Source organism: Raphanus sativus, chromosome 1 (genome assembly GCF_000801105.2).
Source record: "Raphanus sativus cultivar WK10039 chromosome 1, ASM80110v3, whole genome shotgun sequence".
NCBI classification, from domain to species: domain Eukaryota; kingdom Viridiplantae; phylum Streptophyta; class Magnoliopsida; order Brassicales; family Brassicaceae; genus Raphanus; species Raphanus sativus.
Window position 1 is genome coordinate 3544339 of NC_079511.1, and position 21850 is coordinate 3566188.

The 21850-nt window shown below is 37.0% G+C and overlaps 4 protein-coding genes across 5 annotated transcripts; 1 reads left to right on the forward strand and 3 right to left on the reverse strand.

Moving 5' to 3' along the window:
• Window positions 1-3800: 3800 nt before the first annotated feature.
• Window positions 3801-5324, reverse strand: LOC108851899 (LOB domain-containing protein 1). Its single transcript, XM_018625377.2, is given in 3 exon segments — window positions 3801-4091; window positions 4094-4358; window positions 4886-5324. Coding segments are annotated over 3 exon segments (720 nt in total). The 5' UTR covers window positions 5225-5324; the 3' UTR covers window positions 3801-3975.
• A 3608-nt stretch (window positions 5325-8932) lies between these two features.
• Window positions 8933-11253, reverse strand: LOC108814785 (L-ascorbate peroxidase 1, cytosolic-like). The gene is made up of 9 exons (XM_018587414.2): window positions 11106-11253; window positions 10426-10556; window positions 10146-10320; window positions 9982-10047; window positions 9766-9900; window positions 9598-9677; window positions 9411-9513; window positions 9261-9319; window positions 8933-9174 (listed from the first exon to the last, which is right to left on the reverse strand). Exons 2-9 carry the CDS (start codon window positions 10542-10544, stop codon window positions 9159-9161), a joined length of 753 nt encoding a protein of 250 aa, XP_018442916.2. The 5' UTR covers window positions 10545-10556; window positions 11106-11253; the 3' UTR covers window positions 8933-9158.
• Window positions 11254-16583: 5330 nt separating this feature from the next.
• Window positions 16584-18840, forward strand: LOC108808115 (probable serine/threonine-protein kinase PBL5). Of its 2 annotated transcripts, none has more exons than XM_018580310.2 (4): window positions 16584-16936; window positions 17249-17707; window positions 17799-18190; window positions 18267-18840. In XM_018580310.2, the coding sequence occupies exons 1-4, from the start codon at window positions 16786-16788 to the stop codon at window positions 18567-18569; spliced, it is 1305 nt and encodes a 434-aa protein (XP_018435812.1). In that variant the 5' UTR covers window positions 16584-16785; the 3' UTR covers window positions 18570-18840. The 2 variants fall into 2 exon arrangements, with proteins under 2 accessions (XP_018435812.1, XP_018435817.1); XM_018580315.2 differs by having other exon boundaries at window positions 17252-17707.
• Window positions 18841-18954: 114 nt separating this feature from the next.
• LOC108808097 (uncharacterized) lies at window positions 18955-21790 on the reverse strand. Its single transcript, XM_057005410.1, has 4 exons — window positions 21237-21790; window positions 20745-21147; window positions 19762-20307; window positions 18955-19133 (listed from the first exon to the last, which is right to left on the reverse strand). The coding sequence occupies exons 1-4, from the start codon at window positions 21788-21790 to the stop codon at window positions 19017-19019; spliced, it is 1620 nt and encodes a 539-aa protein (XP_056861390.1). The 3' UTR covers window positions 18955-19016.
• Window positions 21791-21850: the final 60 nt, after the last annotated feature.

The following is a 21850-nucleotide window of genomic DNA, read 5'->3' on the forward strand; positions in this document are numbered from 1 at the left end:
CATGTTTTTCAACCAAAATCGGAAAATCGAGTTTTCTCGCCAAAACTCGAAAACCGAGTTTTATCGCCAAAAACGGGAAACCAAGTTTTTCCCGCCAAAACTAAAAATCAAATTTTTCCGTAAAAATCGAAAACCCGGGTTTTTCCACCGAAACCCGAAAACCAAGTTTTCCGTCAAAACCGGAAACCGGATTTCCCGCCAAAACCGGAAAACAGAGGGGTTCGGGGTTTCAGGGTTCGGGTTCGGGGTCCCGGGGTCCCGGTGATGTGCCCTAAATCAGCAGCAGAAACAAATCGAGAAAACTTGACTTGTGTGTTTGGATCAAACGAGATGGGCTTGATGATTTTATGAAAAATATGTTTATAAACATATTTCAGCCCAAAGAAAGAAAGGCCCAATAAGAAAATGCAAGCCATGGTCGAATAATATATCAATCTGACGGCAATTCAGAGACCGTCGATCATGCAAAAGAGCGCGACCAGCTGATGAGTTTCGCGAGCACAATTTCCCAAGTTCAGTCAAAAGTCTTTGGTCTTTGGTCTTTGGTCTTTGGTCTTTGGTCTTTGGTCTTTGGTCTTGGTCTTTAGTCAAGTCTACAATCTAAACTATTAAAGGGGAAGTACAAATGAATTTACCCCTTAAAGTTACACAAATATTACAAAGGAATGCCACTGCATTAATGTTCCCTTTGTACCAATTTAAATGGACACTAAATCGAATGGGCCTTGAATTGACGTCCCCTTCTCTGATTTAATATGAAACTAAACCTAAATGAACCCAAAAATACGTCATTCTCCACAGCAACCCCCGATTAAATTTATTCTGCACTAATAAAACCAATAAATACAATGTTAATTGATTACATTTAAAAACCCTATTGTATAAATATTTAACCTCACAATTTGATCCAATATATATATATATATATATATATTATTAACACTAAAGTATAAATTATGTTTGTTTAGAAACATGAATAACAATTTTAAAAGGATGTTTGTTTGGAAATTTAGATAGCAGTTAAAAAAGCAAGTTTGTTTGAAAACATAAATAACAATATAATAAGAATATAATGTTATTTGGAAACATAAATAGCAGTATATTAAGCAAAATATGTATTTATGTTATTAGTAAAAATTGGAAATCTACTATATATAAGAAACTACCTATTTGTGTAACTTTAAAATATATGAAAATGAGCTCTAATTATCTAAATATATCATTTCTCTAAAATAATCATAACTTTTTTTTACTTATATACATATTTTAAATTAAAATAATAATTTAAAGTCGATTTATATCAAAAATTGATTTAAAATATACATATATTCAGAAAACAATTTACTAAAAAATTTCCAATAACCATTATTAAAACATGTTTTTAATATATATAAGAAAAATACAATACAAAGTCAAATTTTATATACCAAATTAAATTATGATTTTTATATTTCACATTTAAAAATATAATTATAGATGTGATTATTTATGCGATAATACATATAAAATGCTATTAATTATATGTTTGATATGCTTTTAAAGGAAAAAAAAAACAGATTGTGAATTAGGGGTGGACGTTCGGGGACCCACTCGGGTTTGGTTTGGGTATGTTTGAGTTTCAGATTTTCAGGGTCAAAGATTTCAGTCTCATTCGGATATTACTAAATTTTGGTTCGGATTCGATTCGGATCTTTGCGGGTTTGTTCAGGTTTGGATAACCAATTTAAATTATTTTAAAATTCATTATATACTTTAAATTTCGTAAATATATAAACAAAATAATATATTACATATAAATTTGAATAGCATATGTTAGAATACCTGAACTTAACATATAGATTAGTTTAATTTAAATATTTTGATAGAGAATCAATAATTATTTTAAGTATTTTTGGTGTTTTGAGTATACTTCAGCTATTTTAGATATTTACAGTTGACTATTTATATATATATTTTCAATTATTTAAACCAACTTAAAAGTACCATATATATTCTGGATGTTTTTATATACCTTAAATCTAAAAAATAATATATAAGTATATAAATCTATTTGCAATACATTTAGATATCCGGAATACTTTGGTTTAGATCGGATTCTGTTTCATTTTTCTAAATACCAAAATTTGATATTTAATCAATGTCGGTTCGGATTTGGTACTTCTTTTTGGATCGGGGTCGATTCTATTTTTTGGATTCGTTTTTTCGTAACTCTAATATTAACATTAAAACAACATATTTATATAAAGAAATACACCCGCACGGACGTGCGGGTCAAAATCTAGTATTTATTAGTTTACAAGTTTCTAGGTTTTGAATAAATTTTTGTATGCTTTGCCTATTATATAAAGGCTATTTGATCAATGAAATAAAAAAGCTTTTGAGTGATTATTTTTGGAACCTTGAGAGGGTATCTCATTTTTCTTGTTCTTGGTGTGGTTAGCTCCAAGTAACTCTCTCTTTCTCGTTGGACCGGTGCGTCACATCCGGCAACAGATCGAGTTTGCTTCCTTGTCGGACCTGTGAGTCATATCAGGCGACAATCAAGCACCTCTGGTAGTATCATTGGGTCATTCCGCAACCCTTTGTGTCACCGTTAATCCATTAGTTCTCTTCGGAGTTCATCTTTGGTAGTATCATTGGGCCTTCCGCAACCCTTTGTGTCACCGTTCATCCCATCAGTTCTCCCTTTTGGCGAGTTCATATCCCCTAAGTCCGTTTGAGTGATCCTGTCCAATCTCAGGACGTATCACCCGGGGTCCGGGGTTCCGGGGTTCTGGGGTCGGGTTCCGGGGTTCCGGGGTTGGGGTGCGGTTCCGGAGTTCTGGGGTTCCGGGGTCCCGGGGTTCCGGGGTCCCGGGGTTCCGGGGTCCCGGGGTTCCGGGGCCCGGGGTCCCGGGGTGCGGGGTCCCGGGGTCCGGGGTGCGGGGTCCCGGGGTCCCGGGTCCCGGGGTCCAAGGTCCGGGGTCCGGGGTCCCGGTCCCGGGGTCCGGGGTCCCGGATCCCGGGATCCGGGATCCGGGGTCCGGGGTTCGGAAAACCGGGGTTTCCCGCCAAAATCGGAAAACCGGGGTTTCCCGCCAAAACCAGATTTTCCCGCCAAAACCCGGAAACCCGATTTTCTCGCCAAAACCCGAAATCCGGGTTTTCCCGCCAAAACCCGAAATCTGGGTTTTCCCGCCAAAACGGAAAAAACGAGTCCCGCCAAAACCAGAAACCCGGGTTTCCCGCCAAAATCAGAAATCCGGATTTTTCCGCCAAAACTCGTTTTTCCGGCCAAAACTTTTTCTGGCCAAAACCGGAGAACCAAGTTTTCTCGTCAAAACCGGAAAACCAAGTTTTACTGTCAAAACCCGAAAACCGAGTTTTCCCACCAAAACCCGAAAACCGAATTTTCCCGCCAAAGCCAGAAAACCGAGTTTTCCGCCAAAACCGGAAAACCGAGTTTTCCCACCAAAACTGGAAACCCGAGTTTTCCCGCCAAAATCGGAAAAATATCTCATATTAATGATATTAATATTTTACATGATCTTTTTAAAACAAATAAAGTAGTAATTTGGATACCCATGGATAAACCTATACACAATTGGGTTATTTTTATGGGTTAAATTTTAACTTTGATGTTTATGGGTTTACAAGAGTTGGGTATAAATTGGGTTGGGTTATTTGTGGGTTGGGCTGGGCTGGGTTATTTTTACCCGCATTAACATCCCTATCCATATTCTTCACTATTTGATCAGAAGAGAAGTAGGAGATTGTTGGAAGAAACCTAATAATAAATGGGCCTGATTTGGCTCATATTTTTCAATAGTAGAACCATTTGACATATTAAAATTTCCAATAAATTCAACATACATTTATTACATTGAGTGTGTCTCTAATATCATGTGTATATACTAAGTTTGCTAACTAACCCTGAGTAACTTAACTGAAGGGCTTTAAAGTGAAGTGAATAGTTAATATCATAACTAGTTAATATCATATCCAAAGAGGATCACACCACAGCATTGAGGCCTTGGTGTTGGAGTACTTGTTGTCTTCAAGGAATCCAAAATCAATGCTCTCTTCGTCAGGGCTGTTAATGAACTCATCACAATTTCCAAGGAGCTGTCGAAGGACATATTATGTTGCTCTTGGTTTGGTTGGTCCATGTTGTGAATCAATTCTAGTAGATTTGATCTTTGTAACTGCATACTCACTATCTCCACTTGAGATTTTGCTAGCTGTGCTTGCAGTTCACTCACTTGTCTTTGTAGATTGTATATGGCACCCGCACATCCATAGATCGGGTCTCTAATTCTAGCTCCGGCTTCGTACACCATACTGTTTACCGCATCAGTTCTCTGTGATTCGGGAAGTTCCTGAGAAAATACATGTCATAAGTAATTATATAACGGGGAAGAAAGTGATTAAGGCTAAAGAATGAAGAGAGAGCGATGATAAGCTAATACTTTGCGTATTGATATTTGACCAAGAGGCTATTATTATACAAGACTTTTTCAAATGTGCATGAAAACGAAAATGTTGACAAGGACAAATAAATCATTTATTTATTTATGTATATATATTGGGGAAGGTTAGAATTTTATTTTAATTAAGAAAGAAAAAAAGGTTAGGGAGGTTGAACATGTGTGCGTCTGAAGGTTTTTTTTTGGGCTAAAATGTGCGTCTGAAGTTAATATCAACATTACAGAACAATTAAGATCTAATTCAAAAAAAAAAAAAAAAAAAAAAAAAAAAAGATCTAATTCTCACATGACCGATGAACCCATTTTTTCTAAACAACCATTTCACTAGAACCTCATTAGAATAAAGACAGCATTCACATTTACAGTTTTAGTATTCGAAGATATTATAATTATTACACCAGTACATAACTAGCAATTACCTGTAAGAGCTTAATGATGTTGCTGGCTCCAAACACACGGTGGGCGATGGTGAACTTAGCTGGCTCCGTTGGAGGGAAGTACGGCGCCAAAACGCATTTATCTCCGCAACGCCGCCTCAAGATTTTGCAAGCGGCGCATGGGCTAAGAACCAAACGTGGTGAAAGCTGTGGTAGAGGAGGAGAAGACGTTGGAGAAGCAGAGACGATAGCGGCAGAAGCGTCACACTTAATCTCCATATCGAGCATTATCAAAGTGTGTTGAGGGTGAAGTGCTTTTTGGTAGATATGTCTATATATAGACAAAGTGAGATGACTACCTGACATCATAAATGACGCCATATTTTTTTTGGTGATGAAACATGTATATGTTTCCACATTGCGGTGGCTCCTAAATTCTTTCCACGCTTTCAAGTTTCAACGGTTGCTTGACTTTGGCACAACTAATTTCTTCTCCTCTTGATTTTTCTCCAATGCTCTTATATTACAATATATCAGTCTTTTATAAAAGTCCATAATAGCTCGCATTGATTGGTTATTAATGTACGGGTCTTTTACTCTTAACCTCTAGATTCTAGAGTACAGTTTCTGCTTATGAAGATTTCACTAAGCGACTCCAAAACACTGGATGTTTCTTATTTTCTTCTCCTTTAAGTTAGGTAAAGTTTCAAGTAGACTAAATGTATAGCTTGATCTATATTTTAGAGTACAATAATAATAAAAAATTAAAACATGTTGCAGTAAAGGTTTTTTTGTTGAGAATTTACCGGTGACTTGCAGGTCGTACTCCTACTTAAGTAATTAGTGAAATACACCACGTGATTTTTTAGGTTGCCTAATTTATGCTGAAACGTATTTTGTTTGTATTAACCAATATTCTTGGAACTCCTTTGTAATTTAGTTATGCGTATCTTCCTAAGACTTTCTACTTGAACGACTTATCTTTCGAAGTGGCGGTATACATATGAAAAATCCAAAAACACTAGACTCTTATGAATACCTTTATTTTCCAAATCTCAATAAGAGTGTAGTATAAAATGAGAACTTTCTGAAGACTTAAGAGTCATTAAGAAAACATATAGTGGATCGAGGCTTGGTACTTAGCGGTCCCAAAACATCAATTTATTCAATAGTTCTTCACCAACATTAATAAGAAAAAATGGTAATTAAATAAATAGAAGAATGACACGTATAGTCATGTGGGATCGCTAGTTATTGGGTGTGCTCCTGCTTCCACCTCCAACAGCTTGCTAGCTATCTCTCGACTATACGTACTCTCAAGTCTCAACTAATCCTTTTTGAAAATGATTAGATTTTATTTTCAAACTTTTGCGATAATGTTTGAAAAACAATACGAACTGTTTTCTTTTTAGAATAACGAAATTTAACAGACTTAATATTAGAGTGGAAATGGTGAATATTTTTAAGAAAAAGTAAATAGTAATGTTGGTGAATTCACGATAAAACTAAAAAGTGAAAATTATAAAAGAAGATAACCAAAAGGGGTAAAACTAAATCCGATCGCTTTGTCTTCTAGTGTGCTTGGTGGATATGTCGGTATTTTGCATGTAGGGTACGTCTTCTGGATATATCATTCGAATTTGAGTCTTTTGACACTTCAGGGGGATAAAATTATATATCGCATCATACGTATATCGACGCACATTAGGTACTTATGACTAAAGACACTAGACATATAACATTTTGTATAAACATCGATTTTATGATAAGTTTTTGAGTGGAAACTATTTTTAACGTCTTTCGTTTAGTGGGACAATATTTGAAGTACCACTTTAGAATATTAATTCTGAAAAAGTGATGTGTATCTTATTCGGATTCATTCATTAATTGGTCAAAGATTGTCTTTTGGATCGTGTACACTAGGGTAGTTTGATTGGGGCTCAATAAATGCTATAAGTGCAAGTTTATCATCATCATCACCCGATCAAATCATCAATAACTTTTTCACCAATCATTTTCTTGTGCTTTCTTTATTTTGTTTCGACAACTCTCGTGCCATTTAAATTATATCAGATCGTTCTGGAAAATTATCAATAAGACTCTACTAGGCTGGAATGATTAAACAAATTCTTTCGGGCCTATACGTACGTGTTTTCTAAAAAATATTACTATTTGTTACTAATACTCAACTATATATACTATATATTTATACACTGATTATGGTATTATTATGGGGGTCATACTACTTGGTCTCTCAAGAATCAATACGATTGTAGAATCTATAAGTGATGATACCCTTTAGGAAAGGGAAATACATAGAGGTTGCCAAGTGTCCATAAGCCATGTCAACCCCAAGGGACTGACTATAGACCAAAATTTAATCGTGACATCTAATTGTTAGTGATGTAACCTAATTACCTAAGTTATAACTATGTTTCTTGCGCACCACATAAATGATACGTTTGACTCATTGACTATGATTTCAACGATGCATGTCTTTGAAATTTCCTCTTTGTGTACGAAAATAGTTTACGAACCGTGAAAATAATAACGTTTTTAGTAAGACTCTAGGAGGTTTATTAACAAACCAGAAGGACTTCAATATAAGATTGGCTAGAAATGTTACAACGAACAATTGTAGACACTCTCGTATATGTTTCTTATATTGGATATGATGTAAATGTCAATAGTATGTAGTTAGATTTGGTCTTATCAACAAGTTGTTTATATACTTTACCTATGTGAATGAACAAAGTAAAGTACATATACAACTTGATATTTCCAATTATTGATTATACTTAACTACATAATTTGACATTTATCATAACTAACATTAACATATATCGAATCCAATATTCGTTAATGAAATTATTGATCAGTTGAAACTATCAACAAACACACCAAAATCACGTAGTCTTTCAGATTGGCTGCTATAACCTTTGAAAATTACCAAATAGCAACAAAAAACTTGTTGATATTTCAATGAATGATTTTTCAAAACTCGTCAAATTATTCAAAATATTGTCAAATCCACAACTATCGTAATTATTACTTATATTGGCTTTATCTATACGATACAGTATTCTCTAAAGAATTGCTTAATTTGTCTTACCTTACACAAACTAGTACAGCTAAATTCTTTTTGTTTTCAATATGATAGTGTGTGTGTGTTTTTTTCTTTTGAAGCCATAATTGCTTTGAACTTCTTTTGAGACTAAAAGAGAAGAGACCCACACGGTATTGAAAGAGGAATTCACTAATATTACAGCCAATTTCCCACACAAAGGCAGAACAGCTTCGAACTCTACACGGTGTGAATGTGTTTCTAAAAAAGCTACTCTACCATTACATTTCTCTCTTTGTCGCTCCAATCACATATTTTCCTAATATACGCATAAGAAAATTCTTTCTAAAATTCGTTTTGGATCGCACTGGAACAAAAAAACAACATTCAAACACAAGAATTTAGTTCCAATTAGTTAATGTCACAACCTGATTCCAACGTAGACCAGTCAGTTATATTCGGCAGTTGGGACATTTCAAGATCCAAATAGCAATCCGCAAGAGTAGTCCAACCGGGTAAACTAGCTTGGCTAGCTGGGAACTCCAAAGATGAAAGTTTTTTTTTTGTCCATGATTTGGAGAGAATATAAGATGTAAGGTCTGACAATTATTAATGAAAAACAAATGGAATAACAGTTTTTTTCCCAAAGATATCATAAAAGTAGTTTAAAGATAAAGAAAAAACTTTAGTTAGAAACAAAAGCAACTAAACGGAGTTAAATGTCCCTCTTTAGGGGTCCGTCCATCAAAAAGCAATTTACCACAATCTAAATTCTTTTATATCCAAGCGGAAAAGCCCATAAACGATAGTAGCAATCCGGAACCGAAATTTCATTTACTATAGTACACCGTAAACAGAAACGCAATGGCATATTACTATGATTCTCTGAATATTCCCATACCGAAGGCATTTGTTTAAAACTTTTAAATGGTTTGCTAATTTGCTTGACATGGCCACGTTATAAAAGTTTATGGGCAGGTTAAGAAGATGACAAACAAAGAGGTTAACAACCACGGCGCAAGAGATTTAATAGTGAAGAGTTATTAATTTATTAAAATGTCTGAGCATAGCAAAAGAGCAACATAACTGCGACAAACTCACAATACCACCCAAAAAAACAAGCTACGCAGATCCGTCGAGAGTACACATTAAGCAAATCAAATGACAAAAGTTCAAACGGAATGCAAAACCCTCCACCAACCCAAAAGCAGCCATGAGTGTCGAGGGGGATCACACAAGGAATGACGCAGCTTACGCATCAGCAAACCTGCAACCAATGATTCAAATTTAGAATCATAATACTATTCTGTTTACATCTACTCAGACTCGAATTCAGAGTTTCAGAATAAGTACCCGAGCTCAGAAAGCTTCAAGTGGGCCTCAGCGTAATCAGCGAAAAATGCTTCCTCGTCCTGTTTGAAATTGTGACAAACCCAACATTAGGTCTCTAAAACCAGCTCAAAGAAAAGATAAAAAGTTTTAGAGAGAAAAGGATATGCATACAGCAGCGTATTTCTCAACAAGAGGACGGAAAACGGGATCGTCCAATAGAGCCTTGTCGGAAGGAAGCTGAAGAAGACCTTCCTTCTCACCGCTCAAGAGTTCCCTGATTATTCAGTTAACAAACATATCAGCATTGAATCCTGGATGAATCAAAACCCTACAAGACTGTAAACTTGTGGATACTCACTTGAAGTAAGAGTTGTCGAAGATGAGAGGGTTTGAAGTCCAAGCACCTTCGAAACCAGACCTATCCTTGTGGCATCTTCCCTGCGTAATGCAATCATTCATCAGAACTTGTAATTCCGAAACAACAAAACAAAAAAAAGACAAGTGTTCGGGAGTGTGATATACGAACCAGAGTGTGGGCACCAGACAAAGCGACGATGTCCTGGTCAGTTAAACCCATCTGCTTTAAGAAGACCTGCCTCAAGTGGTCACAGCCCTTGGTGGCATCAGGAAGACGACCCTCTGGAGGTGGCTGGGGCTTGTCCTGAAACCAAGATATGAATGTTAGTAATACGCAAATCAAGCCTCAAGAGTATTTCCTACAATCTCGCAAAACATGACTGACCTCTCTTCCAGGGTGGAAAGGAATTTCAGGTCCACCAGTGACTTCAACGGCCACAACACCAGCAAGCTGAAAGATGAATTACACACAATAAAAAAGCACATGGTAAATTAGAATCCAAATCCTCGAGAAAAATCACCACTGACCAAAGAGGTAAAAGCAAGAACCTGATGGAAATCAGCATGGGAGATGGTAGGGAACTGCTCCCTGATAGGCTCCAACAGCCTAAGAGCAATGTGGAGACCATTGTTGGCTCCATGAGCTAGCTCATCGTCAAACCTCATTGTTCCGAAGGGACCACCAGTCCTCGAGGCGCAATCGAATGTTCCAGCAGAGTGCCATCTGCAGTTCAAAATCAGGCACGAGAAAATAAATACCACACCACATATATATATAACTGAGAGAAAAGAAACAACACGCACGCTGAAAAACGGTAAAGTTACTTACGCGAGGCGGACCATGATGGGTGCACAGTTCTTCTCAGCGATTAAACCTCTGAGCTTCCTCTTGCACTTCTCAATCTCCTTCTGGTACTCTTCGCTAACAGCTGGGTAGTTCTTAGTCATCTTTGCTTAAACCTGAAGAAAAAAAAACAAACGCGCAGATTAATCAGCTCAACTGTTAAATCTACGCACAGATCTACTCAAGATCCTAACCATAGATAAACAATCTGAGAATCAAGAGCTCTTCAATACATCGTCATACTAGTAGAATACCAAAAGCAAATCAATCAAAAGTTCAAGCTAGACTCTACGATAGTGAGCTAAGAAGCCTAATCATCAAAACCCCGAAGAAAACGACGCCGAACATCAACAAAGTCTAACCAAAGCTACAGATCGAAGATCTACTACGATAACACACATCATTCAGCTCAGATTACGCCACGGATAACGATGAATACTCGTAAACAGCAAACAATCTCAAAAGAAACACTACGAGTGTGAGCTCACGAAGCCTAAACATCAACTAAAACAAACCGTAGCTACAGATCCAAGATCTACTACGATAAACACATCATTCAGCTCAGGTCAAAGGAGGCATAACGATTATCTTATCCACTAAACGAAGTAGAAACGACGAATCAAAAGGCAGAGAGAGAGAGAGAGAGAGTTCTTGTTTTTTTTTACCTTTTTCGAGAGAAGATAAGAATCTGGGAAAATGAGGAGTGGATGGGCACGAGGTGAACACGAGACACTTTTTATTTGAGCGTTGTGGAGAGGAACTCTTTATATATATAGAAGGGCTTGTTTCGAGCGGGGAAGAGGAAGAGAACGTTCTAGTAGATCTATCAGACGCCGTCGGATCACGGATATCGTGTGGTCAACAATTGCTAATTTAATCGACGGTCGAGATTCATTCAAATGGACGTTCGGATTTTGAAGGTTGCTGAGTTGGTGGTTTATAGGTGGGAAAAGAATAAAGATTTTTCGATTTGCATATAGTTGTCAAGGTGCTATTGGAGGAAACATGCTTCGTGTGGCGGGCCCACCATAAAGGCGAGGATTTTGATTTGTGATTTTTTGTGAGTTGACGAAATTACCCTCGGTGTGTGTATAGTGCGAAGATGTTTGGTGGTGGGTATTTACGTTAATTTAATCGTCAGCTGGTGTGAACGCGTCCACGCAGAAGTAGATTCCATTTGGACTAACGAAAATGGTAACGTCACAGGGGATGAATATTAAGGTTTTCTCACCCATCACTCCCTGATTGGTTTCAAAAAGTGTGTAATTATGAGTTGGTCCGTATCGGTTTTGAGTTTTGACTTGTACAGATTGGAACAGAAACTCAATTTTAATGGGTTTGGTTGTAATTGTTAGGTAAGCGTGGTTAGGTAACACAGGATAGAATCATGATTCTGAAAGATAAGTCTTGAGGATAAACGTTAAAAAACAAGATGATGTGAAAGTAAGTTTACCTTTCGGTATATCCTCAAGCCTCAAGATTTCTTCCCTTTTATTCTTTTTGAATACTTGATAATGATCAAATAAACAACTCAGTATGTAAAAAAAAAAAAAAAAAAAATAAACAACTCAGTCAGCTTAACCTTGAATAAACAATTGTGGTTCAGATCAAAATAAAAAGGCTTCGTCTTAATTTGGGCCACCAAAAGCAAAATGAGCCACTAATTTATGCCCACTCGCTCCAGCTTAGCAACAGCTAACATCTAAACTTGTTTCTCATTAGTTACTTTGTATCTTAAATTTTACTTGATCCGAGTTTTTACATACGAGATGGAAGATGGAGGAATTTGACGTACAACAGTAGATATGTTATGTACAACTTACTAGACAGGGTAACATTTTCGAGCTGTCTTCAAAATACATTCCTCATATCCAACAACCCATCGTTTGAGGTGCCTATGTTATGCTAGTAAGTCTTTAATCAGTTTTTTCTTTCTCTTCCAACTTTGAGTTCTTGTGTAACCAACCTTGTTCTTTATTTCTTTTGTTTCTAATTGCTGATGTGCGACAAACGAAGAGGCTTCTATAAAGAAGATAGAAACGCGTTTGACAACGGAGTTGATGCTGAAAGAACTCTCCGAGAGAGTCGAGAGATCAAGCTTCTTTACCACATGGATCACAATAATGTAATATCTTCTTGACTGATCCCGTTTGTTTGATGAATCACACGTACGATCGGTACATATATAGTTGAATTATCGTGTTCGCATTTGTACGCAGGATATCAAAACGAAACATAAATCGAGCCACCAGAGAAAGAGAGGTTCGAGAAGTATATATTGTTCAGCAGCTAAAACTTAGCACTGAGGTAAACATGTGAAACCCAAATCCAACTATTTTTTTTGTGTACGTTAGTGTTACAAGCATTTATCTGTTTGTGTGTGTAGTTACCTCTTATGTTCACTGGAAGACTGATTTTGACTTCTCGAGAAGCCATAATGCTCGAAAGTACGTAAAGCAACTCCCACGTGTTCAAAACACGATCATTCAGAGAAAATTTCCCTGACATTTCCTAACGGCGTGATTGTTTTCGATCCTAACGCATCACAGGTGCGTGCATCCCGTTGTTTCATCTGTCTTTGACTCTTTGGATGCCATACATGGAAAGGAGTTGTAAGTCAAATTAATGTGAAATACTAACAAGATGTTTTAATTGGTCTGTGAAAGTGGAGGAAGTGTTTGAAGCAGCCCTACTGAATAAGTAGTCTCCCACGATTTAAGACGCTTGAACGCCAAACCATATGCTATTCGAAGATGTGAGAAATAAGTGAATATAGCTACTAGTATTCTAACGTGTTTATGTTTTTTTTGGTGATTATGCAATCCGAAGAAAGTGACAAGCGCAAGTACACGACAAACACAAGTTTTCTGACTATTCCATTTTCCTCGCAGAAAGTATAAACCATCATCTTTTTCAGAGGTTACGTTTGTATTTTGTTTGATTTGATATATAAACATTTATTAAATATCATCAAAGCTCGAAAGAATTATACATGTCGAGAATTTAGATTTATTTTGTTCAAACGTGTGAATTAGCACTCGAAGATATACATGCAAGACGTTTTTCGTATGAGCTACCGTAGAATATATCTACAAATAATTTCATACCGGCCAATCTATTCAAGATCAAGCTAAATCGGCCATAATCAGCCTAATTGATCTACTTTCACCAAATTCTATAAAAAAAACTCATGAGAAAATTCATGTGTACACATTACACCCACCTCATATGTGAATTTTTAAATATAATTGACAATCTAGTGTTCTAATTAACAGAGTTAGTGTTGGTACTGCTTTACTTTACCATTATCACAAAGACTTTATGTTTGCACTATTTCGGTTAACAGTGAGATCTAACAAAACGAAAGGAAACATATATTACTACGATTTGTCTACAGTTTATGAAACCTTAATTGCAGATTTGTTCTACGCTCCTTTCTACAAATAGGTTTGCCCTAAAACAAAAGCTGCATAGCTGGTTTATCAAACTTTCGTAATCGTTCATGCAACTAGCTCAAAAATTTAATGTGTATTATGTCAAACTATGCCGGAAAGTAATACTGTAGCTGTGTACACTATTTGGTGGTCTTGAATACAATATACAAATTGAAATTGGACCAACCAAGTCAACATCATTTCATATGTATGTATATTTTTGGTGTGTGAATAAACGTGAAAGCATTTATAAACTAAACCCTATTACTACAAAAGCCAAACACGTCTTTGTTTTATGAATGCTGGTTCCAAATAATTAATAAGCATTATCTCTGTTGAACCATACATTTTTTTTTAAATTATATGTTCCTTTCTTGATTAAATAATTTGAGCTGTCAAACTAACTTCTAATTTAAACTTATCTTCTTTAATGTTTCAAACAAATGAAGAAAGCAACTAGATCGAAGTACCAGCCTAATCTAAACTTATTTTCACTCAAGCATTGGTTAAAAATTTGAGATATCTATGCAATTCTGTTTTTAATAAAAAAGGAATTAACTAGAGTTTTATATGCTGGACCAATACAATTACAATTAGGGAGACTGATTAAACTAATATCGTATTTTTTAACTACACATAGATTGGCAGACGTGACGTATTTATGTTGTTTTCGTATCAACTTATCAATGGTGTTGTGTATGTATGTGTGGGATAAAAGCAATAAATCATCAATATTTTGTTTTGAGTATTCTAAACAACACGAAAATGTTGGTTTGGCAAGTTATCTTGAATGTTAATATCTATTTTCACGAAAAAAACAATTACGTCATTATATAAGAGCAAGGAGAAAAGCATATACAGTATATTTATTATACGATACATGATATACTGCTGCATATATATTAAAAATGGTACGAGCATACATGTAAATATAACATTAAATCCACACCAAAATCAAACACCATACAGTAGCAACTTAAATCTACCCTCAGAAACCATCTTATAACTGATTTATTATTATATTATCTGAATTTCCATCTTATATCATTATAAGATGTGATAAAATTGTGTCACGGTGAAAAATCAAAGGTAATGCTTTTGGTATCTCTAACTAAGTTAACTTAGTTAACCTCACATAATTAATTTATTCCCACAAAAAATGCAACTCTAGGCGGTTTAAAGCAGTGGCAGGGGCAATGTACACATAGAGGGGTCAGACCCCTATCAATGTTTAAACTTAGTTTAATATAAGCATATAACTTTAGTATATACTGAATAACTGGTTCAGTTTTATGGGTTTAACCTCCATTTTTATTGTGAAATCTCTAATAATTTTATAAATATATGATTTTTATCCCATTTAATTTTGGTTCTACCTCCGCCACTGGTTTAAAGCATGGACGAGACTAATGCAGTAATGCCTCCTCATCAGAAGTGGGGGCATCAGAAACTAAAAACCTAATATCAACTGTTAAAGCAAACGTCCTGATTACTTAAAATATCAAGAAATTTGATCACGGGTTCCGTATAAACAATAGTTTGTGTGGAGTAGCAGAATATGAGAATGTATGCTTTACGTTCGTTCGTTGGATATAGGTGAAAGTGTAGAGAGCTCTAACGTAGAAAGTGTTTGTTTTTATGTTTTGACAAAAAAAAATATTATAGAAAAAGGTAAAATTTTCAACGAAATGTTTGCCAGCAAGATTTTATCTGTCTCATTAATGTCTTGAAGGCCTCAAAGGTCATCAGAATTTTCAATATTTTACCGAGGGAGTTGTTATCGTTGTAGCCTAATTAATTGAGATTACACTAAACTGCTCTAAAGGGAACATTAATATCATATACACGTGTCGCATTTACCTTTGAATTTGGCATTAAATGGTTCCTCATAAGAGAGCCAAGCATCTGAAACGCGTCTTAGTTAATCAAACTGTTGGAACCATTTAAAACAAAAAGGCCTCTGCATGCATGGATGCTTACCTGTGTCCCATTAAATAAAAAAAGTCCTTCCGGTGAGACTTGAACCAACCAAAGGAAACAAAAAAAAAGAGTTAGGACAACAAAGCGCGTGGATTTAAAACGTGGGACCCACCATGACGTGATTATATTTCTAATCCTTCTTAAAAAATAAATCAAACGGTGAGTGATTGTCCGTCGCTTATACACGAACGTCACTCGTAAGACGATAGCCGATAGGTGACAGCTATTACAAAAATGTTTTTATCATCCATAAATAAACGAACAGACAAACTTATAAAAAGTTAGTTTAATTCACTCGGATTCGATATCATCTTTATAAAGTTTATTTAGAACCACTAGTTTTGAATTTTACCCAAAAGGAAAACTGCGAAACTGTGGATATATTAGATTGAAAGCACTATAGAATGACTAGTATCACACGAGTTGGTCCCAGTAGTACTATCAATCAAAAACATTAAATCAAAAGAAGTGACATAAAACCAATCACCCCAAATCCATAGCTCCATTAACCAGTCGCCACGTCAGATCGACGGTGCCTGTTTCGACCAGCCGGTCGTAATAAGATGACAAACTCAAAGTTGACCAAAGCTCAAATGTTTATGTTTCTTACGTGGCTCCTCACAACACGCGTGGCGTTTTCTGATTAGAGCAGCGTTTTATGTACAATGGACCTTGTCGTAGACGATAATTCACGTTTTATCTTATTAATAAATATATCAAAAAGACAAAAGAATTAAGCTTTCTCTGTTTGTCACTAAAGCTCCCTCTTTTCTTCCTCCCTCTCTCTCTCCCCTTCCTTTTCGCAATTCTTCATTCTTCTCTGTTTTTGAGTCTTTTCTTTTGTTGGTCTGTGTTTCTGATTCTCCGACGAGGGAAGAAGGTAGTGTATAAGAGTAAATATCAAACAAAACAACCAAGATAATTGCTCTTGATGGGTTGTTTCGGATGCGGTAAGAGATCGAGCAAACGATCGGAGACAACAAACGTAGATAAAAAATACAACGATACTGTGAAAAACAGGAAGACCATCGGTGGAACAACAAGCGATAAGAGAGACGATCAGACTCAACCCTGTTCAGCAGGTACATAGTGATTTCTACCGTTAAATCGTTGCTGAAAAGTTATCTCTTTTTTTGCTCTGTTTCTCTGTATCTGTTACATTGGTTTGATTCTCTAGGAGAATTTTGATGCATGTGTACTGTTTTGCCGTATAAGTGAGATTTTCATTTCAAGTTAGGTTTTGTCTTGTCCTAAATGAGACACATGTCACTTTTTATTGTTGTTGCCTATTTGTAATAGAATCTTCAGTTGATTTATACTCTTGCCGTATTTATTTATGGTTAATTAACATGATAATTAACTGATTAATGGATTCTTTTACATGTGTGTTGTAGTAGATTCGACAAAAGTCAGTCCATATCGAGATGTAAACAACGAAGGAGTTGTTGTTGTTAAGGAGAAGGAGGATCAGTTAGCTCTTGACGTCAAGGGTTTGAATTTAAACGACCAAGCCGCCGCCACCACCACAGGGAAGAAAGCACAGACTTTTACATTCAAAGAGCTTGCATCTGCCACTGGGAACTTCAGATCCGATTGTTTTCTCGGTGAAGGAGGTTTTGGTAAAGTTTTCAAGGGAACTTTAGAGAAACCTGATCAGGTACTTAGTGTTGCAATCAAGCAACTTGACCGTAACGGGGCTCAAGGAATCAGGGAGTTTGTGGTTGAGGTGCTGACGCTAAGTCTCGCTGACCATCCCAATCTCGTCAAGCTTATTGGGTTTTGCGCTGAGGGTGATCAGAGACTGTTGGTCTACGAGTACATGCCGCTAGGATCTCTCGAAGACCATCTACACGGTAATGTTATGTTACTTTCTTTCTATATGGATTTGTTACTTATTTGAATTTTTCTATATTGTTTTTTTTTATCTTTTTACTGTTTTTGCAGATCTTCCTTCCGGTAAAAAACCACTAGATTGGAACACACGGATGAAAATAGCAGCGGGCGCAGCGAGAGGTCTAGAGTATCTGCACGATAGAATGAAACCTCCCGTGATCTACCGTGATCTCAAATGTTCGAATATCTTGCTCGGGGAAGACTATCAACCGAAACTATCGGACTTCGGGTTGGCTAAAGTCGGACCGAGCGGGGATAAAACTCATGTCTCGACGAGAGTTATGGGAACGTACGGATACTGTGCTCCTGACTACGCTATGACGGGCCAGCTCACGTTTAAATCCGATATATACAGCTTTGGAGTGGTCCTTCTAGAGCTCATCACTGGAAGGAAGGCTATTGATAATACAAAAGCGCGTAAAGATCAGAACCTGGTCGGATGGGTATGTTCTGTCTGTCTCTCAGTGATCTTTTTTTGCTTAGACAACACTCAACACTCATTTTGATTCTTCGTTACAGGCAAGACCGTTGTTTAAAGACAGGAGGAACTTTTCGAAGATGGTTGATCCGTTGCTTCAAGGACAGTACCCTGTGAGAGGATTGTACCAAGCGCTTGCGATCTCAGCGATGTGCGTACAAGAGCAGCCGAGCATGAGACCTGTTGTATCAGACGTGGTTTTGGCTCTCAACTTCTTAGCTTCTTCTAAATATGATCCGAATAGTCCTAGCAGCAGCAGGAGGAGGAACGGTTCTTTTCGCAGAGATGATGAAGAGAAAAGACCGGATCTTGCCAAAGAAACCGAATCTGATGGGTCTTCATAGGGAAGAGACTGGTAAAAGGAAAAAAAAAAAGAAAAAAAATCATGTCTAGTTTTGTTTTTTTGGATTCACCAATATAGTGGGTGGATGATATAAATATTATATATAAAAACAAAATCAAGTCACATTTTTTACATCTCATTCGTGGATGTATACATCTTTGACTCGGCTTCTGTTGTATGTATGTAGCTTATGCTTCTTTTTTCTGTAGAACAAAAAACATTTTGTTTCGGGACATATACATTTACACATGTATTTTCAGATTAAACCATCATGATAAAGTGGCAAACGTTGTAAATATACTTGAACAATCCAAAGTATATGCTATTAAAAGAAAACAGTGAAATCGGTACTCTTAAAGATGAAAGTTGTGAAGAACAAATACAAAATGTTTTCAAGAAACCTGCAACATCATTTTGAAGAAATACATAATGTTGTCAATGCGGAGTGTTACTGCTTAGGATGTTCGAGCTCACTGATCTCTCCGTCTGCGCAGTTTCCGACCCAAATATACATCGTTGTGTTTCTCCGACTCGGCAATACTCTGCAACAATCTCTCCTAGGTGACTGCAACACATGATTTTATGATCTCAATTAAACACGTTAGCCAAACCGGTTTATAGTCTAAAACCAAGCCGGTTTTACTAGCTATTGTTAGAAACTATAATCAATATCCGGTTTGGAGTAGCCTAAACGAAACCGGTATAACAGAAATTGATATGTGGTTGTGGAACCAAGCCGATACTACTAGCTGTTGTTAGAAACTATAATCAATATCCGGTTTGGAGTAGCATAGACAAAACCGGTATAACTTAGAGTATCTCCAATGTAAAACTCTATTTTTTCCTTCAAAATAAATTAAAAGTGAATATGAAGTAAAATTGCTTCAATCCTATTCATTTTTTTACTCAAGAATCATGAACAAACAAAAAATAGATCACCTCATTTATGAAGTAAACTTCAAAATGGAATGAGATATAGAGTTGGGTTGAAGCATGTGTTGCTCCATATTCACTTTTATTCCATTTTATAGTAAAAAATAGAGTTGAATTAAAGATGCCCTTAAAATGATATATAGCCAAACCGGTTTATAATCTAACACCAATCCAGTTTTCGGTCAATGAACTAAGCCTAAACCAAACCGGTAAATTGATGTATAAAATATATTGATGTGGAAATGAAGTTGTGGACCTACCTTGTGCCATCGGAGTGGATCAGGCCGCTTCAAAACGACGACGGAATCGATCTTTCCAGGCGAATCCAGCCTCCATCTGCATCCAGGAAACCGTCTCGTCTTGTCCAAGTTATAGTATCCAATCACTTGGCGACGTCCTTCGTCGTACTTAGCCGAGTTCACGTAAAACACAAACGGTCTCTGGCACGGATGCCTCGACACGGGTCTCGTGTTGAACGCGTAGCCAATGTAGTCAGCCCTTCTGAACCAGTTTAGGAACGTTCTCGAAGGCATCTCAAGCTCGCGAGGGGAGATGATGCCTCGGATTATCTGGACGGAGAAGCCCCATGACACAGAGATGGACCAGAACCGGCTCTGGTCGTAGCAGATTGACTGCTGGAATATGCTGGCTGAGTCGAGTTCTGCCGATGACATGAGGTGTCGGAGGGCACGTGAGCGTTTCATCTTAGGGAATATAGGTTGCACTACGTCGATGTGGTGAAGTGTCACCAAAGGAGCTACTGGATGGGCTCCTAATAGCCCCAACAGGTCACCATAAACATCATACTGCATACATTCATTAACGGAACATTCAGACAGGAAAAAAAAACATTCAGACAGGAAGCCATACCAAAAGTGTAGTCTCAAATTATTTTTAAGTTTTGTTCAAAAAAAATATATTAACGGTACATTTAATGAATTAGTAATGTAATTTTAATTTTTTTTTTTTGAAACTATGTAATTTTAAAATTGGTATCTTCATTTATATATGTGTAACATTTATTTTGAGATTATAAGCCTTAGATTTATAAATATATATCGAAAATATACAGTTTTAGATCCTATTTTTCTATTTATTTACTTTTCTCTAACTATAGTTTTGGAATTTTAATTTTTTTATTCGATCATTCCAATTGCACATAAAAATACTGCACAGTTTATACTAACATTCGGACAGAACACTCTTTAACTAAAAGAGAGAAGACAATAAATATAATCTTTACCTGGTGGAAGCCAGGCTCTTTGGTTAGTGGTACACCGAGCTCAGTCATACAAGCTTGGATGCGATCATCACTGCCGTAAAGACCAGGGTACCGTTGGATGCAACGGTCCTGCATTTTCGAGAGCTCAACAGCTAAAGCGTAGCTAATAGCAAAACCACCGCCACCAAATGCCATAGAGTACGAGAAGAAGATGTTCTGAACGTGAGCCTCCGATGAGCTACCAACGTAGTAGAACTGAGTGTGGTCGTACTTTGAGAGGACATTAACCACATTGTCCACCACAAACACCGTATCGTCGTCACCCATCACAAACCACCGTACTCCTTTAAGCCCTAGTCGCAGCGTCTCCGTAACCACCCTCGATATCCTCACCGCTGATCTGTCTCCCACCGGATGCGTGTACCTAAAGTAAGAAACAAAAAAAAAATGAAATTAGGTTTTCTTGTCATACACGTTAGGTTAGGTTGTATATAATGTAGAGTGAGCAAGAACCGGAAACGTGAGGTGTCCTGAGAGATTCTGATCTGAGGAAGTGGTTCGTTACGGTAAGTACGGACTTTCTTGTCGATCCAGACAACGCCACGTGTCTTACCTGGTCTCCACCACGACTTGATGTACTCTTTCCTCGTCTCCCACAGAACCGAAGACGCGGCGATGCCGAACACGACGTGATCAAGCGTCGTGTTGAACATCCTTGGGCGGCGAGGGTGGTAAAGAGAAGGTACACGTGGAGGGACATCGTCGTCTTCTTCTTGTTGTTCCTCAGGGTCTTTGAGGACAACAGAGGAAGAGTTTGTTTGGTCTTTGATGGTTAGGTGAGGATAGGTGGGGCTGCAAGTCTTGCGTCCGCCTCCTCCTGTGGTGGAGATGAGAATCAAAGGGAGGAAGAAGAGGAACATGAAAAGCCATGGCAGAGGAGATCGGAGGAAAGAGACACGGGAAGTGGTGTTGTGTGGCTTGTTGAGCTTGTCGTGGAGATGATGTTCTTCTAGAAGTCTGTTTTTAGGGTTGCTTAGATTAGTATTAGAGCTTGAGCTGTTTCCCATTGCTGATTTGCTTTTTTTTTTTAAACTCAAATCAGATTTTTTTTGTTACATCACTTACTT

Bases quoted from the DNA above. Each gene is read 5' to 3' on its own strand.
- LOC108814785 (XM_018587414.2), bottom strand. From the start codon at position 10,544: ATGACTAAGAACTACCCAGCTGTTAGCGAAGAGTACCAGAAGGAGATT. The intron at 9,678-9,765 runs GTTCGTATATCA...TGCATTACGCAG, and splicing joins TGTCTGGTGCCCACACTCTG to GGAAGATGCCACAAGGATAG. The intron at 9,514-9,597 runs GTGAGTATCCAC...CTGAATAATCAG, and splicing joins TTCGACAACTCTTACTTCAA to GGAACTCTTGAGCGGTGAGA.
- LOC108808115 (XM_018580310.2), top strand. From the start codon at position 16,786: ATGGGTTGTTTCGGATGCGGTAAGAGATCGAGCAAACGATCGGAGACA. The intron at 16,937-17,248 runs GTACATAGTGAT...TGTGTGTTGTAG, and splicing joins GACTCAACCCTGTTCAGCAG to TAGATTCGACAAAAGTCAGT. The intron at 17,708-17,798 runs GTAATGTTATGT...CTGTTTTTGCAG, and splicing joins TCTCGAAGACCATCTACACG to ATCTTCCTTCCGGTAAAAAA.
- LOC108808097 (XM_057005410.1), bottom strand. From the start codon at position 21,790: ATGGGAAACAGCTCAAGCTCTAATACTAATCTAAGCAACCCTAAAAAC. The intron at 20,308-20,744 runs GTAAAGATTATA...GAATGTATGCAG, and splicing joins AAGAGCCTGGCTTCCACCAG to TATGATGTTTATGGTGACCT. The intron at 19,134-19,761 runs GTAGGTCCACAA...CATGTGTTGCAG, and splicing joins ATCCACTCCGATGGCACAAG to TCACCTAGGAGAGATTGTTG.